Source organism: Bacillus rossius, chromosome 1, assembly GCF_032445375.1.
Source record: "Bacillus rossius redtenbacheri isolate Brsri chromosome 1, Brsri_v3, whole genome shotgun sequence".
Classification (NCBI taxonomy): domain Eukaryota; kingdom Metazoa; phylum Arthropoda; class Insecta; order Phasmatodea; family Bacillidae; genus Bacillus; species Bacillus rossius.
The window spans coordinates 307689504-307705469 of record NC_086330.1 but is presented as its reverse complement, the minus strand read 5'-3'; the positions used below and the strand labels follow the sequence as shown (position 1 = coordinate 307705469).

The window sequence follows — 15966 nt, the reverse complement described above, 5'->3', positions numbered from 1 at the left end:
TGGCATTTTATAAACATTATGTCGCGATGTAAATTTGTATTACTTACATAAATGTAATTTTATGAAGAATAAAAAAGACGGTTGAAACCGTGTTTCCGCGACATTATTTATACAATTATAAAGTCTATAAAAATCATTACAATTAGCTTAGTACATGCATCACTCGTTTATGTTTTAATACAAAAAAAAATTAATGCATCACTTTAAACATGTTACAGACGACAAATGATGACGATGTCATGACATTTCATTACCTTTCGCATACAGGCGTATCCGAAGCTTCAACCGATGTCATCCTCAGGCGTTGCTAATCACTCCTAATCTTTAGCAGATGATGATGATGATGATGATAATGATGATGATACACATAAGCGGTTTTTTTCGCGGCATGTTTTTTCAAGGCTTCAATTTTCTTTTTATGATTTAAATGTCGAATGCGAATGAATGTTCTTGTTTTCACAAACAAATGTAAAAATTTTCTGTTTATTTCAGGGAATTTCTCTTGCAGCAAAGATGTCATTTTTTCTATTACGTTTGAGCTCTTGGATATGTATTACCCATGAACAGCAACAAACACGACTTCGAACTACATTACTTTATCCAACCACTCCGGTGAAGGTATCGTGAGTCCTCCTCTTGATATTATTGAAAGCCAATCTCGGGGTGGACTGGTCATAGCACAATTTTCACTTGTTAATCCTAAACATGGGTCTATAGATCGGCATTTGAATGCTATGTATCCAGCTACATATTTAAATGCATCTAGTGTAACATCTGCACAAAATACATTTTCTGGAAGGTCATTAGGATTTTCGTCCACCAATAACTGCACAATTTCAGTTTCATCTTCTGTTACAGGATCACGTTTGATGTCACTCGGCACATTTTCCACAACACTGATGCAAAGTTCGTTCGTTAGGAACTTTATGAATTCGCCTTCTGTGTCTAATTCACTCTGTTCAGAAGGTCCAGTACTCATATCTTCTCTCACTGATGCATTCCTGGATAGAGGTACATCACTTGCATTTCCTGTTAGAATTAATAGGCGAATTCTATTTCTCACTTCAAAAGGCGTTGGGTTGTTGTAAAACATTCCAAAGCCACGTAATCTTGAAAAAAAATTTTTCCAGACAATCTTGATTTAATCTAGATGTGTGAATGTACTTTGCGTCGTGTTGTTTCATGTCCTCATACAGCCCCATGAGAAATAATAACACCCTTCTGGAAAGGCAGTAAAGTATTTCTGTTACCGAAACGTAATTCTGGGCATACTTACAAAAATCTTTTGAGTGTATTTTCTTGGCTTCGATGGTTAAGCCCATAGCCACTTCTTAGGGGTGCTTTCACATCCTTTGGGGTCCTCGAATTCAATACATCGAATACGTCATTAACAAGTTCAACAAAATTGCATTCAATGTCCTTTTTTAGAACGTATTTGAGAGCCTGGGCTGTATGATGGGAACATAACTGTGCTGCTATTCTGACATTCTGGCGAGAACGCCCAGACACAACCAAATGTGTTTAACTTATATGATGAGTGATCGAAAGATCACACTTCTGATAGTCCAAAAGTTCTAACACTTTCTCTTTAGTAAATTTCGTGCCGTCTGGTAACATCACGGCATCATCCAGGAAGTGGTTTCTAAGTAGCTTAAGTAAATGCGGCACATCAAACATGACCCACACCTTCCTATTTGTGTGCACCGGGTTTACAAAATAGGGCTTGTTTGTGTTTACACACAGCTCTTTCCACACTTTTGCATTCTTGCCACCCATGTCACATAAAACTGCAACGACATGTACGCCAGTGACCTCCACCTCAATGATAATATTTTTCAAACAATCGCTGGTCATTGTAAAATCGCAGTCATAAAACACTGGCTGCTTCCACCCAAGGAACAAACCACCAATCATTGAAACTTGTACATTGTTGTGCGGTCCTAATATCATGTCATTATTTGAATCGTAGCATATACGACTATCAATGTTCATTTCATCGAAGGTTAGCACTGCGATCTTGCCCGTTTCGCTAAAAGTTGCTGCCTTGGCTTTCAACAGGCACAACACTTCGCTCAGAATTCCTGGGTTGCACTTAATATCTTCCGTCCATTTCTGGAGAGTTGACCGACAAGGCAAAGGGAAGTTGCGTTTCCTTAAGTACATGTATGTTTTTTTTAGACAAAGTTCTTAATGTTAAAGCACTCGCAATATCTTCTGCATGCCATATGACTCTTTTTTTTTTACCACGTAACAAGCAACGAATTTGACCACGCGTAAAACATTTCGACAGCACTGCCTCCACTTTACTGATAGTTTCTTTTTTAATACGATTGGTTATTAATGATTCATTATTGAAACTACTTTTCGAAAACTTGGCTTTTTTCAAAGCTACTTTGCACTGTTTTAAAGAGGCTTCAAGAAATGTATTTCGTTTTTCTAAATTATGCACCCTTTCCTTTAACTTCTTAATAATGTCCTTATCATTACTATTGCACGAAGTTTCATCAAGGACATTTTCTGTATTAGTTTCTTGATCAACTTTCCTCTTCTTTGGGGAAATATTTTGTAAAGTCACAATAGCTCTTTTCCTTGTTTCTCTTCTTTCACAGCGTTTCTGGCGTTCACATTCAACCTAAAAAAAAGTACCTTTTGTATTTATTTCCTTTACTTACAGTCAGGGGCGCAACAACAGGGGGGGGGGAGGGTATTCCCCCCCCCCCCTCTGAAACCTTGAAGTGGGGGCAAACGGGGGCAAAGAAAGTGCTGTGTAATCAATTTTTAGATAATAAAACTGCTTAAATAGCACCATTTTCCACCTTGAAATACAAATTTTCCCGGGGGAGGATCCCCGGACCCCCCGCTTCAATAGGGGGGATCGATGATTCTTTATAAAAAGGTATATTTCTCCCCCTTTGGAAATTGAGTTGTTGCGCCCCTGCTTACAGTTATAACTTTCATTCAAAACTATTTAATTCTACATTTTTACCAAATAAATGAAGGTACAATCCGTTTGTGCAATCTGTGTGTCAGCCTGAATAATAATCTAACAAGGAATATAGAACGATATGAGTTTTATCTCATGTGATAATGCCTAAAGGCTTAATACCTACAAGATATTAGCAGGAGTATGCTCTGAACCACTTCAACACTAATGAGGTGCTAATTAATTGAATCATACCATAGCTGGAATAATATCCATGAACTTCGTTACATGAAAATGGTATCTCAGTATACAATAAAATAAATATAAGTGTATTTAAAATCAATATCTACCTAAAAAATAACTAAGAACTGATTTTTTTCGCTGACCCCATTTATTTGATGTACGAATAATGGATTTATGTAAAAAAATTATCAAAAATGAAACTTTCAGTTTTATTTAATAAGTGTTATTACAGGATCTATTTAAATTCCACTGAATTGTGACATTATAATCTGACGATATTTAAGAAAAGAATATACATATTTATTTTTTCAAGCTAAAATATATTAATTTACTATAGGTCATAAAATTTATCCTATCATTTTAAAAATTAATCTTTAACATATTTACAGCGGCGAGACCCGAATGTTGTAAAATACTCCAACCACTTGTTTGCCGACGTGTCACTTAATAAATTGAAGTCACTCTATGTTTTATTTTAAAGCCTGTGACCCTTCCTACATATACTTGACCTGCCAGCTGTCATAATGAAAAAAGGCCCATTAGCAGTTTTAATTGGTATATTAAAATATTTACTTAAGAAATAATTCTTTCTCTATTTAATTCTCAATAAAAAGTTAGTAGTTTAAATTTCTAACATTTGAGGGAATGGCGTACCTGATAAAAATCTACATACATTATTGAGCTAAAATCATACATAAGGTCAAGAGAATGTAGAAGGTTTTGAAGACTAGTTTACTATAACAAATAAGCCAAATTATAAAGTTAGAATTAACTAAACAATAACGTAAATTACCTGCGCTTCCGATGGGTCCTTTGTTGACACTGTTTGTTGTGCATGCCAATTGGGTATTTGTTGGGAAGGAATTGCATTCGGTCGCAAATTCTTCCTTACTGGCAAGCCCAAAAGCTCGTTCCTTAACTCTCGCTCATAGTCTTCTGAAATAAAGTGGACTGAACACACGCGAGCATTGCTGATATTAAATTTATCTTCCCGCTTGCATCGTGATACCCACACCTTTTGAAGTTCGAAATTTGTAGGAAAACGATGGTAAATAATGTATGAACTCTTGCGTCCATAGTTACTGCAGCTTGCTATTGCACAGCTGTGATTACTTTTACTCATTGTTGAACAGGATAACTAAAAATAAAATTATTTCTAGGAAATACTGTGAAAAGTTCAGGAAAAATTTCCCGACACTCACACAAATTTCGTTTACGAAACGTCAAACATGTTCGAAAACGGTGCAAAATATTCACGGATAAATAGCTACACAAGCATACGAAAAGGATGAAAGATACTAAATAAAATATCGTTAAGTGTTTTAGAAAATAGTACGGAAAACTATTCACAACACAATAACTTCCACGTCACTGGCCAAAAGTCATAACGAACTAACAAGTGCTATATTGCTGATTGTTGATCGCTAAAGCGGCGAGTCTCGTGTCCCCCAAGTGACGTCACGGCGTGCGGCGGAGGAGGGGAAATAAAAGCGCGCGAGCCCGGAATGGCCTACCTCCTATTTTACTGACCTTGGTCTCTCGGTCTCTGGCTCTCGAAGGCTGTCACTCCGGGGGTGGCGCTGCGTTCTGGTATGTTACTCGGCTGTGAAACTTAGCATCTGTATTTAAGTATGAAGTATTATTCTTGCCTGCGCGTTGTGGCCGCACTTTAATTTTTGTATTTCTGCCATGTAATTTAATGTTTCGTAATTGCTATCAATGTTGGACTCTTAAGGTCATTTTGATTTGAGTTTCTTTTGCTCACGCTGAGTACTACCCGTAGCTTTGCGTAATATTTCTGCGGTTGTATATAGGCATGCTACGATGGCATTGGACACTTCTTGTCAAGCCGCATTATAATATTTCTTTCTCACTTTTGCTTTCACCCTAGCGGCCCATATTACTTGTTTGCTACTTCCAACCTTCGCCACCATCTCCGCTTTACTTTTGCATTGTTTTAATTGTATGTGTCCCGCGGGAGCGCATGAGGAGTTGCTCCAATGATTATTATAAATAGCTAACCTGTAATTATGTCATAATGTATGTCATATGTTCCATTTTCTCTCTAGAGGCATTTTATGAATAAAAGTATTGTATTTTTCTAGATATTTATATTTTTTTGCTGACGCACCAGCTTCCCACTGTCGTTGGGTTTTAATGTAAAAAAACCCTCCCTGCTTTGTCTTTCTCAGTGGTAGTCTAGGCGGCTACAAGAGAGTGGCATTGAACTTCCTTATAATGGGATTGATGTATATGGCGAAACGCGCCATCGAGAGCGGGCACCCTTTTCTAACCAAAGACAGGGTCGGGAATTTGTCACCAAATCTGCCGTTGATAGACATGTTCGAAGTTAGATCCCCACGGAATATACGTGATGTGCCAGGAGCATTGGTGGGAAGCGTTGGTGCTCAAGCACCCTTCCCAAGAATATCCAATTCACCCTGTCAAAGGCTTTGTCGAGCTCAATGTTCAGTAGAGCTACACCATCCGGGTTTTTTCTGTCACAGTATCTAAACATCCCGAAGTGCGGTGGTGGCGTGTGCAATGGACGTTCTCTGCCCTGCACAGTTTTGATCAGTTCCAGTGACATCCTAGAGGACTGTTTTAATTCGATAAGCATACACCTGTTCGGTTAGTTTGTAGTCAGCGCAAAGACAGGCCTCTAATGAGTGATTTCATGCTGTTGTTTCACATTAGGAAGGAGAACAATAATTCCTTTTGTTTGTGTGTGTCCCAGCGGTCCTCGTTGGATGACTGTTCGAGCCATTTCACAGAATTCACTTCGAATTATCGGCCAATAATGTTGGTAAAATTCATATGGTATACCATCTACACGAGGGGATTTTGTTTTCGGAGCTGGACGAACGATGTGAGTCACTTCTTTCTCCTTCGGCTCTGCCACTAGTCCATACTGTGCTACGTCATCGAGGTATATGTTTATAAATTGAGTTCCTGAATCAAAGTCATAAAGCTCCTTGTATGTACTCGTAAATGCTTCTAGGATTGCAGCTGAATCTCTAATCACTATACTGTCCCCATTCGTTTATAGCGCTTATGTGCCTTTTGGTCCGCATCTTCCGCTCCCGCATAGTAGGGGTGCCCAATAGGGGATTTTGGGATTCGCTCGAGCGCGGCAAATGAACATAAGGAGAGATACCTTTCATGTTGTTGAGTACCTCCATCATATATAAGCCCTTTATATATGAACGTGCGTCTAGGGAAACTCATCAGAATAGTAAAAAAAAAAACGATGGTCAGAAATACTCAAGCGCATCAGATTAAGGAAAGGTGGGTTAGTTACTAGCTGAAAAGTATGCATTTCAATAATTTGACGATTTGAGCGTAACGTACGGAAGTGGGAGGGTCACAAACTTGCAAAAAAAAGTCGTCTTTACATCTCGAGCGTGGTGATTGTTTTTTTTTAATGATATAATGAAAAACTAACGGGCAAAATATAATCTGCCGATTTCCACAAGCCGAAGTAACAAAAATCGTCTAAAAAAATTAGTGCGTTCAGCTGGGGTAAAGCATGCATTCCCCACTCCACACCTCTCTTTCACTTCCACTTTTTCCCTATCTATAACTCTCTCGCACATGGTACGTTGGTAATCACCTACCAGAAGCCTGTGAAGATGTTGTCATAACACCAGTTATTCTAGGAGATACTTCTGATTTAGGTATATTTCTTTTCAATACTTTAAAAACACGCTTTTCATGGAATGAATAAAATATTGTTAAGTGTCATAACGATTTCTTGTGACAAATATGGAAACCGCAGTTAATATCGATGACCCAATTGAATCAGTAGATAATTCCTCGGATGACGATGAAAATTGAAAAAAAAAAAATGTTTAAAAAATGTATCAATTGTATATTTTTTTTCTGAATAAATTAAATTTCTAAATATCTACTTAATTTTTCGTGCTTTTATTTGTCACATTTCATAGTTATTGGGAGAAAAAAATCATAATTTTTTTTTTCGTCAGATTAAGAATTACCCTTCAAATAATCTTCCGATTTAAGGCTGGCACGACTGGGACATCAAGCTGAACCGTCTGTATAAAAATCTGACACGCTCGAGTATTACAATATGGCGATTTTTTATCATTTTCAAAAATTGCTACGAGCCTGCGTCACTACCGAATCGTCAGTATTTTGAATGGGAGCATTTTCAGGGTTCACTTAACATCTCCTCTGAATATCCGATGCGCTCGTATATATATATATCTTTTTTTTTCTCTTCTGTTTGGCCACCCCCACCACGCAAGCCGGCAGATAAGTATATTTTTGATATGAGAGATACGTTGAGGCAACTAAAATATCAATATCTGACACGCTCAAGTATTTATATGTGATGGTTTATTTTTACATTTTTGGAAATCTGTAGACGCTTACCCCACCGCTGAAAGAGAAAACATTATATAACCTTTTATTCTTCTTATAATCTAATATTCAAAATCCAAGAGGTCCCACGATGCTTAAGCAAATCCTCATTTAGCCTCATGGGCTCCCCTACTATTAACCCGGTCTTGCACTCACAGCACGAGAGACAAAGCGCGAGACCCGTCGCGTAGCACACGTCCGCTCACCTCGCGAGCTCGGGGTGGATTGTAGACTACACCTCGCCGAAGACATACTATATCGAATAAATAGTGTCTTTGATGGCTTAAAACTTTAACTGACAATCGCGGGAAAGATACAAGTTATTGATTGCTATGCATTCAAACCCTACAAACCTTTCAAATAAATTAAAAACCCTAAACTTTACCCGACGTTTAAAACGAAACAGTTTTTAAAGAATATACATACTTTTATAAGAAACTCCCATTTAATCCAATGTTATTGAAACGACACCTACTGTTACGCCCCTCGTGTACTCATCATCAGATAGTTCATGAAAATCCCAAGAAGCTGTTCGGGTGGAAAAGGGGAGTACAAGTAAACCCGAGTCGAACACGAGGGTGAACATTAAACTAATTTAATTACTCTCAAAAAGGAGGAGAATAAAGTAGATCAAGTGGTGATTCAGTTAAATAAATAAAAGATGGTTTATTTCAAAGCTTGACCTGTTTATTTGGCACTATAGTTTTCATTGTTTTCTTTTTATAGTTGTTTGGTACAGGTTCATCTTTTTTTTGTTTAACATTGTTGGTTACATGATACCGCAGACGAAACTTTATAATTTTAACAGTATTATAGAACTAATAACTGATTAAATATTAAATTGAACCTCGTTAGTTTCAAAAATAACAAAATTAAACATAGAAAAGATACTGGGGCCCCGGCCGTCAAAACTATCGATTACAAATAGATTATTAATTAAACCTGAAATAAAAATTTACCATTTTTATTTGACCAACTAAGGCATATCATAATCAAGCTTTTACAAAAAGAAATAACGTTTTAATTTTACTTGGATAGTTCATGGTTAAAATACTGCCTTAAAACATTTGTTAGTCCAACCAGTGCAGGACTATGTATAATTTAGGTAACAGTTTCTGATTTAACATTATCAGATATCGAGGACTGTTCGCTGGCGCCGACTAGAAGCGAGAAGAAGAGAAGGCGGCTCAAATGTTAGCCTGTTGGAGAGACGCGTGGACTCCATATCAATTCAAGAAACAAGAGGATGTAAACTAAATTTAGCGGTGGACTGGAGAGCCGGAGAAATAGCCGAACTCTTGGACCATCACTTGAATCCCACTGGAACCAAACGAAAAGGACGCCCAGTGGTCAAGAATATGAATAAAGGGTACAAGAAACATGGATTGTGAAATCAGGGGAAAAATTAAGTAAAAAGTCAAACTATAGGCAAAATGAGTAGAATTTCCCACTTACCATTCTGGGGGTAAAATGATAAAAATAACTCCCTCTGGAGGTACATTAACGCACGCGGGAGCAACGCGCAAGTCATACTAATTACCTAGTAAAAAAATAACAATTATAATCAACCAAGAAATAAATAATATATGGGTCGTGTCCCTTTAGCGAGTCGGCCAGTCATCATGAGTTTGATTCGCGAAAAGGTTTCGCAGGCGAGAAGCACCGGAAGGAACCGACCACGGTGACGGCTTTAGGACCAATCCCTTGTATCTTGAGCTGCATGTAGTTATAGTAGACGCAACATAACTCCGAGCCTGGGTGACGGTTAGAAAATCGGTGTATATGTGTGTCACGACTTTCGGGAAGGCAGACGTGGCGCGGCAGTGAGCGATAATGCGTAACTTGACAACAGGGGCTACATGCTACTGCACAGAGTGAAAACTTAGTCCTTCGGTGAAATCCGACGAATACGTTCGTTAACACATCCGTGGTACTTACTACACGTTTTCGTTCATAGTTTGGATCTGAGGTTTGTGTGCATATAGTGTATAACTTTTGTTGAGAGCCAGTGTTACATATGTAGTGCAGTACTTCAGTAAAGTACAACTTTATACATAAAATGCCTCCAGTGTTGTCAAAAGTTAAGAGTAAAAAACTGCACTCGCAGGCGCGGGAAATCGTCTATAACGTTCTGCAGTTTATGGAAAATGAAGCGCGATTGCAGGAACCCTCCATTTCACTAGAGAAAGCACAGCTGAGAACAGCTATGGTGACGGGTGTGTCTCGTATGACTGTACAAACAATTAAAAGGGAGGCTAAGATGAATGAAGCTGGTGAAGGAACATCTTTCGAGACGCCCAACAAGAAGCGCAAGAAAACATGTATACACGAACTTGACACCTTTGATGAAGCTGTGGTACGACGTACTGCGTACAATTTTTACTTACTTGAAAAACGTGTGCCGACTGTCGAAACTGTACGACGTAAACTAAAGAATGACATAAATTACCAAGGTAGCAATACAGCCTTAAGGACGACTTTGAAGAAGCTAGGATTCAAGTGGCAGAAAACCAAATCGCAGCGCTTACTATTAATAGAAAAATCAGATATTCGGCAAAAACATATAGAATATCTCAAGAGTATGCGTCAATATAGAAACGATGAACGCACAATTATATACATGTATGAGTCGTACATATTGTCGTCTCATGTAAAAATATAATGTGGAGTGACATGTCCTCAAATGGTTTACTAGTGCCTGTCGCGAAGGGTCAAAGATTAATAATGATTCACGCAAGTGGCGAGAAAGGTTTTATCCCAAATGCTTTTGCAATGTGGAAGTCGCACCAGGCAACAGGGGATTATCACAAAAACACGAATAAAGATAATTATGAGAAATGGCTCACCGAACAATTAATACCAAATATTCCACCAAACAGTGTTGTTGTGATAGATAATGCTCCCTATCACCATGTAAAAATACATAAAACCCCTACCTCCAGCTCGACAAAATTGGAAATGCAGCAGTGGTTAAGTAAGGAGAATAATTCCTTTACTAGCGACATGCTCAAACCAAACTTGTTTAACCTCATAAAGAAGTACAAACCTTCGCAAGTGCAGTACTCGGCAGACTGACTATTGGTAAATAGTGGCCACACATTACTTCGTCTGCCCCCTTATCATCCGAATTTGAATCCGATTGAAAGCATATGAGCTAAAGTTAAAGGAGAAGTCGCTTCAAGAAATGTTACTTGCAAATTGGCAAATGTAAAAAAACTTTGCGAGGAGATATTTAACCGAATGGGTCCAGAAGATTGGATACCGATTTGCAATCACGTCAATACACTCGAGAACGAATACTGGGATAAGGATGCGCGTTTTGACATTGAAATTGGTAAAGTGATTGTTCAGTTAGGTGATGCAAACAGTGACAGCAGTGACGTTTACACATCAGACTCTTCGGATGGAACAGTCAGTGGCGTTGAAAAACTGAGGTAGTGCTTGGAACGTCAGTGTTAAGTGGTCAATGTTTTATGCTTTTCTCTACCTGCTGTGAAAGGTCGCCGTATCTGCTTGTACCCCCTCCTCAACCACCCAACCCCCCACATGTGTTGCAGTCCCTACTCCTCATGTGTGACGTAGCTAAAGCTCGGAGTTATATTGCGCCTAGTGTAAAACTCGTGCTAGAAGCTCGGAGGCCTCGGAAGTTGGGGAACTGGCCTCTGATTGGCTAGAGGTTGCGGTCGAGAGATCGCGCCGACGACCAAAAAAATTAAAGCGACTCGTAGCCTAACTTAAGGGGTATCAGAGGTAACTTGTTGCGCTACGAAAGCAGCGCGCTCTTTCGGGACACGGGCAAAACAGACTCCGGGCTAGTTCCCAAAATTTCTGTGAGAGAGGGGGGGGGGGGTGTAGTTGACACCCATAAGCCTGCTGCTTACTAAAGTATAGTAGTTGGCATCTTTGCCACAAGATGGCGAAGTCAGAACTTTCACTGACCAGCGAGATGTCCTCGATTTCGGCCCGCCAGGAGCCGAGTTTTTAGGCCCAGTCAGTGCTCTCGGTGAAATTCATGGAAAGTCTGGAGAGGGTGAAGGGGGGGATCTGCTGTCCTGATGGGAAGTGGACTTGACCGGAGCCCAGATCATGCCTAGCAGGTCTGATACCCTAAACATGACCGTGACAAGATTTCTCACCTCAGGGCAGCTCTCGGAACGGAGCTGCCCTGGGAGCACGTTGAGGAAGGCCTAGGGAGCACGAAGTAGGACAAAGTTACAAGAAGTGGTCGAGACGGTAAGAAAATGAGTCTAGCTGCTTGCACCGCAATGGGTTTGCAAATCCTCAATTTAGGCACTGTGGAACCTCTCGAGGAGCCCGGTGGAAAAAGATTTAATGGGCGAGAACAATAAGATAACAAAGTTTACGTTAAGCTATAAATTCACTGTCAAAATTTAAATGCAAAATTAAACTTTAGGTCAACAATAAATTCGTGCCGATAATCCCAGATTTGCATCAAACTACTACTAGCCCCATTAGTTCGCAGGCCGCCGCGAGCTTCACTAAGCCGACAAGACACACCAATGTAATAGATAGGAAGTGGCCAGAACTTACTATATGACCATGGGCACAACACAATGACGGCTGTGGAATGAGAAGACAATGAAATTTCATGCATCAATCAGGTTCGGTATGGAAGGAAAAATAATGCTATAGATAAGCCAGTTGTTGTACTCAATTGAAATTTTTGGCCAGCTCTTACTCACATGTTTTAGTGTGGCAACGTGATACCAAATCGCAGAACTAATATTTACATTGAATAGCTTGTAGATGGTTTGTACGGTGGTGTTCTCCTGGAGGAGATTCTTAGCGAGCAAGTGCTGTGCGAAAGGAAGACGACTCGCGCAGCAGACGAGAGGGCTCACCGGGTAGGTGTCAGAGGGCTTGCTGGTGTTGAGGCTGTAGATGCGCCGCAGGATGGCGAGCGCCTCGTCGTGACGTCCCTGGGTGAGCAGGAACTTGGGGCTCTCCGGCATGAGCGTGAAGAGCGCCGCCGTGACGAGGCTGGGCGCCGAGCACAGCAGCAGGAACACGCGCCACGAGCTGAACGTGAAGGCGGGCAGCTCCACGCTCCACGGCTGTGGGATCACCACCCAGGCGAGCCCTGCGACCAACAGCCAGGGTTTACCCTCCCAGTTGCGCGGCTGTTCAGCCAGGCAACACCTAACATCTCCATGTCGTCTCCAGATGTAACTAATAAGTGAGTCGGAGTGCATCAAAGAGAAAATATGGGTTACAGCGTCCAAACCATTCGATAATTAGCTTTTCACAAGAACTTCATTCTTTTAAGTATATTCTGCAACATGAAATAGTTTTACAGAATTACTTAGAAACTTTTTTTGATTAACTGTAATTCAACAGCAATAAAAAAGGTATAAATATTTCTAAAAATAATTTATTCAGGATACACTACAGATGTTTAATGTTTCTCAAATTGTTTACTGCCTTGTAACGGAGTGTACATCCTTTGCGAATGCAATCCCCGCAGACATAGTTATAATTTAAAAGTAGAAAAAACAGTGGAAAATCGTTGTGTGTAAGTGTTACACCTGCCCTAGTCCCAGTGTTCTACCAGGAAGGAGAAAAAAATTGACTCCACGCCATATATCGGTTATATATATATATGTAGGTATAAGAGCAGTTCCCCAGAGTAAAACGAGAAAGTAACCAGTAGTCACTGGAGAAACTAGTCGTCCGCTCACCAAATCATCGAGGTATCGTTGCAGGAGCAGAGGACGATATCGAGTAGCGAGATCTGAGGGCAGCGCCCGGAGTGTCAAAAAGCATCCACGACATCATCCCGGCTCGAGACAAGTGTCCAGTTACTCGCTAGCGACGAAAATGTGTGATCTGCCAGATGCACACAACACAGCGGACAGGTGACTGCGAGTGAGGAGGACGACTAGCAAGCAGGAGGTATCTATTTGGTCATCGGGCCGCTTGCAGCCGCCACCAATCCAGTAAGGAGTTGAGAAAACCAGCGAGTAAGATCGCTATCCAGAACGTGTGTGGTCTATAGGATACATGCACGTCAGTGGGTTGGTGCCTGCGAGGCCACTTCAGTGTTTCAGGGGCACTACGCAACCCGCGTTAACTTCATAAGATTCAATGCTATTTTCATTTTCTTTAAAAATAATTAACTAATATAGATTTCGAAATGATGCTTGCTTGATATGTAAGACAACGATGCTCTTATCAAAGCCCGTTTCTTCAAAAACGTGCATAAATTATGGTTTTATACTATTCTTTACTAATATGCATAAGTGTATTGTCTAGGTTTGAAATATGGCCGGTTTTAAAGACATGCCAAATATTTTGGTAAAAAAAGTTAACTGTCCGGGAATCTAAAATAAATAATCTTTAAACCTAATTGTTTACGATGTGTGTGTGTGTGTATTATAGAATGGTCGTGAAAAAAAAAAAATGCAAACAATTTATAAGTATATATACAGTATCTTGGATATAAGTCACTTTCGTCCTAATACGAGTAACGACATAATCAGGTAGGGGTTCGTAATGGTCCCAGCAGGATACCGGCACCAGGGGTCAGCGGGCCAGGCCAAGTAGGCGAGCAGCATTTGTCAACAAACAAAATTTGTGAACGAAGTGCAAGAGAAGGCATATCGCCAGAAGAGACGTGCTTTTCACGATGTACAGTATATCTGGACACTGGAATTCTAAGTGCGTGTGACATTGTGTTCTTCAGTAAAACATTTGTGGGAAAAAAGTTAATTATATGCTCTAAAATATGTTACATATTACATTATAAGCCCAACACTTAGCTGTGGCAGTAACTACACATTAATTATTTAGGTTTCAAACAAATAAACCGCTTTATATTACACTAGTTAACACGTAAAATACATAAACTTATCCTGTATCTTTACGGGTACATATTTGTTTTGAGCTTATTATCAAAAAGCCCACTAAAAGAATATTATTCTTTTTTTTGTCTTTGGCAGAGATTTTTTAAATTCACAGCATAGCTTCCTAGAACTTGTCATCCATTAAATTATTAACGCCTACAATTCATAAAATGAAAAAAATAATTCTCACCTAGTCCAACCATAACCAAGCGTAATCGCATTGGGACAGTTTATAAAAGCAGTGTACTGCCACTTCCAAATCAAAAAAAGACGTGCTCATTACATTCTACACAAGGGAAAGTTGCAAATAATATAATAAATGAAAGGATTCCTACAGATAATACTTATTGTTATTATGCTCTGAATAAAAATCTTTCTTTTTTGCTATTACATAATATCCATTTAATTATAACTCAGTTTTTTCTTAATAATTTTACGCTGTACGAATTTATACTATTCAGTCAAATCTGAATAGTGTAACATGTAATATAAGTGGGGTTGTGTGTGGTGACAAAATGTTTATCGTTGGGTTCAAAATTTTTGCTCTTGCTACAAATACATTAAAAAAATATATTTATAACATTAAAAAATATGAAAACAAAATATCTGTAAATATGCTGAATTGTTACAACACCTATTCAATGTATTTGTTTTATGTTGAATAAATAAAATTATAAGAGTTTCAGTGTATCCCATGCGTTAACTTTATTTATGGTAAATACAAATTTTTTAAAACTAAACCATGATGTGCCTAAAGCATTAAGTAATTATCTCATAAATGTATATTATGTTGAAGAAAAAAATATTTAAAAGAGAACAAATAAACAGGAATCCAGGTTTTTCACAAAAAAATACTATGACTTTATATATATAAATAAATATATATATATATATATATATATATATATATATATATATATATATATATATATATAGGTAAAGGACAATGTGTACGGAGTAAGGGCAAAAATTTTGGTTTGCACCCCATTTCAACGATAAAGGGGAATGATATTTCCATTTTAATGTACTTACGAAATTTTATATCGCTTATTCATTGTTCAGTGTTTCGTTACATAATATTGTAAACTTGTAAGTCAATATAATGGTGATCATTTTGACAATAGATTTTAGTAGCATAATCACTTTACGGGCAAATTGAAAACACATTTTAAAAGTAATTTTTTATAACCTGCCACCACACACACTATGTACAGAATGTTTGTTGGGGGAATAGGTGACTAGTGAGCGTATTTATTTTAAGGGATTGTAGATGGGTCATTCCTATTATAGTCACTTTTCCTGTTGTGCTAAGCTAATGGTTCACACTTGTTCTACCATTTGTTCGGTTGTGTATCATTGCATAACGGTCTATACCGGTCGACGATAGCACACATGCAATGTAATTATGAATATCTCTTGTGTTTTATTTACTTGATCTTGCCCGACCACACTTTGACGCAAACATACGACAAGGTGGTAATAACGTTTGAACCAAGTATCGGATACAGCATGCAACAACTTGTGTTATAACAAAACTTTGAATTATATTTAGAA

General features: G+C 38.8%; 1 protein-coding gene across 2 annotated transcripts in view; it reads right to left on the bottom strand.

Moving 5' to 3' along the window:
- Positions 1-15966, bottom strand: part of LOC134527874 (synaptic vesicle glycoprotein 2B-like) — a 164870-nt gene that overhangs the window by 39443 nt on the left and 109461 nt on the right. For both annotated transcript variants that reach the window (XM_063360859.1, XM_063360858.1), the window contains exon 5: positions 12412-12650. In XM_063360859.1, the coding sequence (XP_063216929.1) occupies positions 12412-12650 (239 nt within the window). The remainder of the gene's footprint in view (positions 1-12411; positions 12651-15966) is intronic.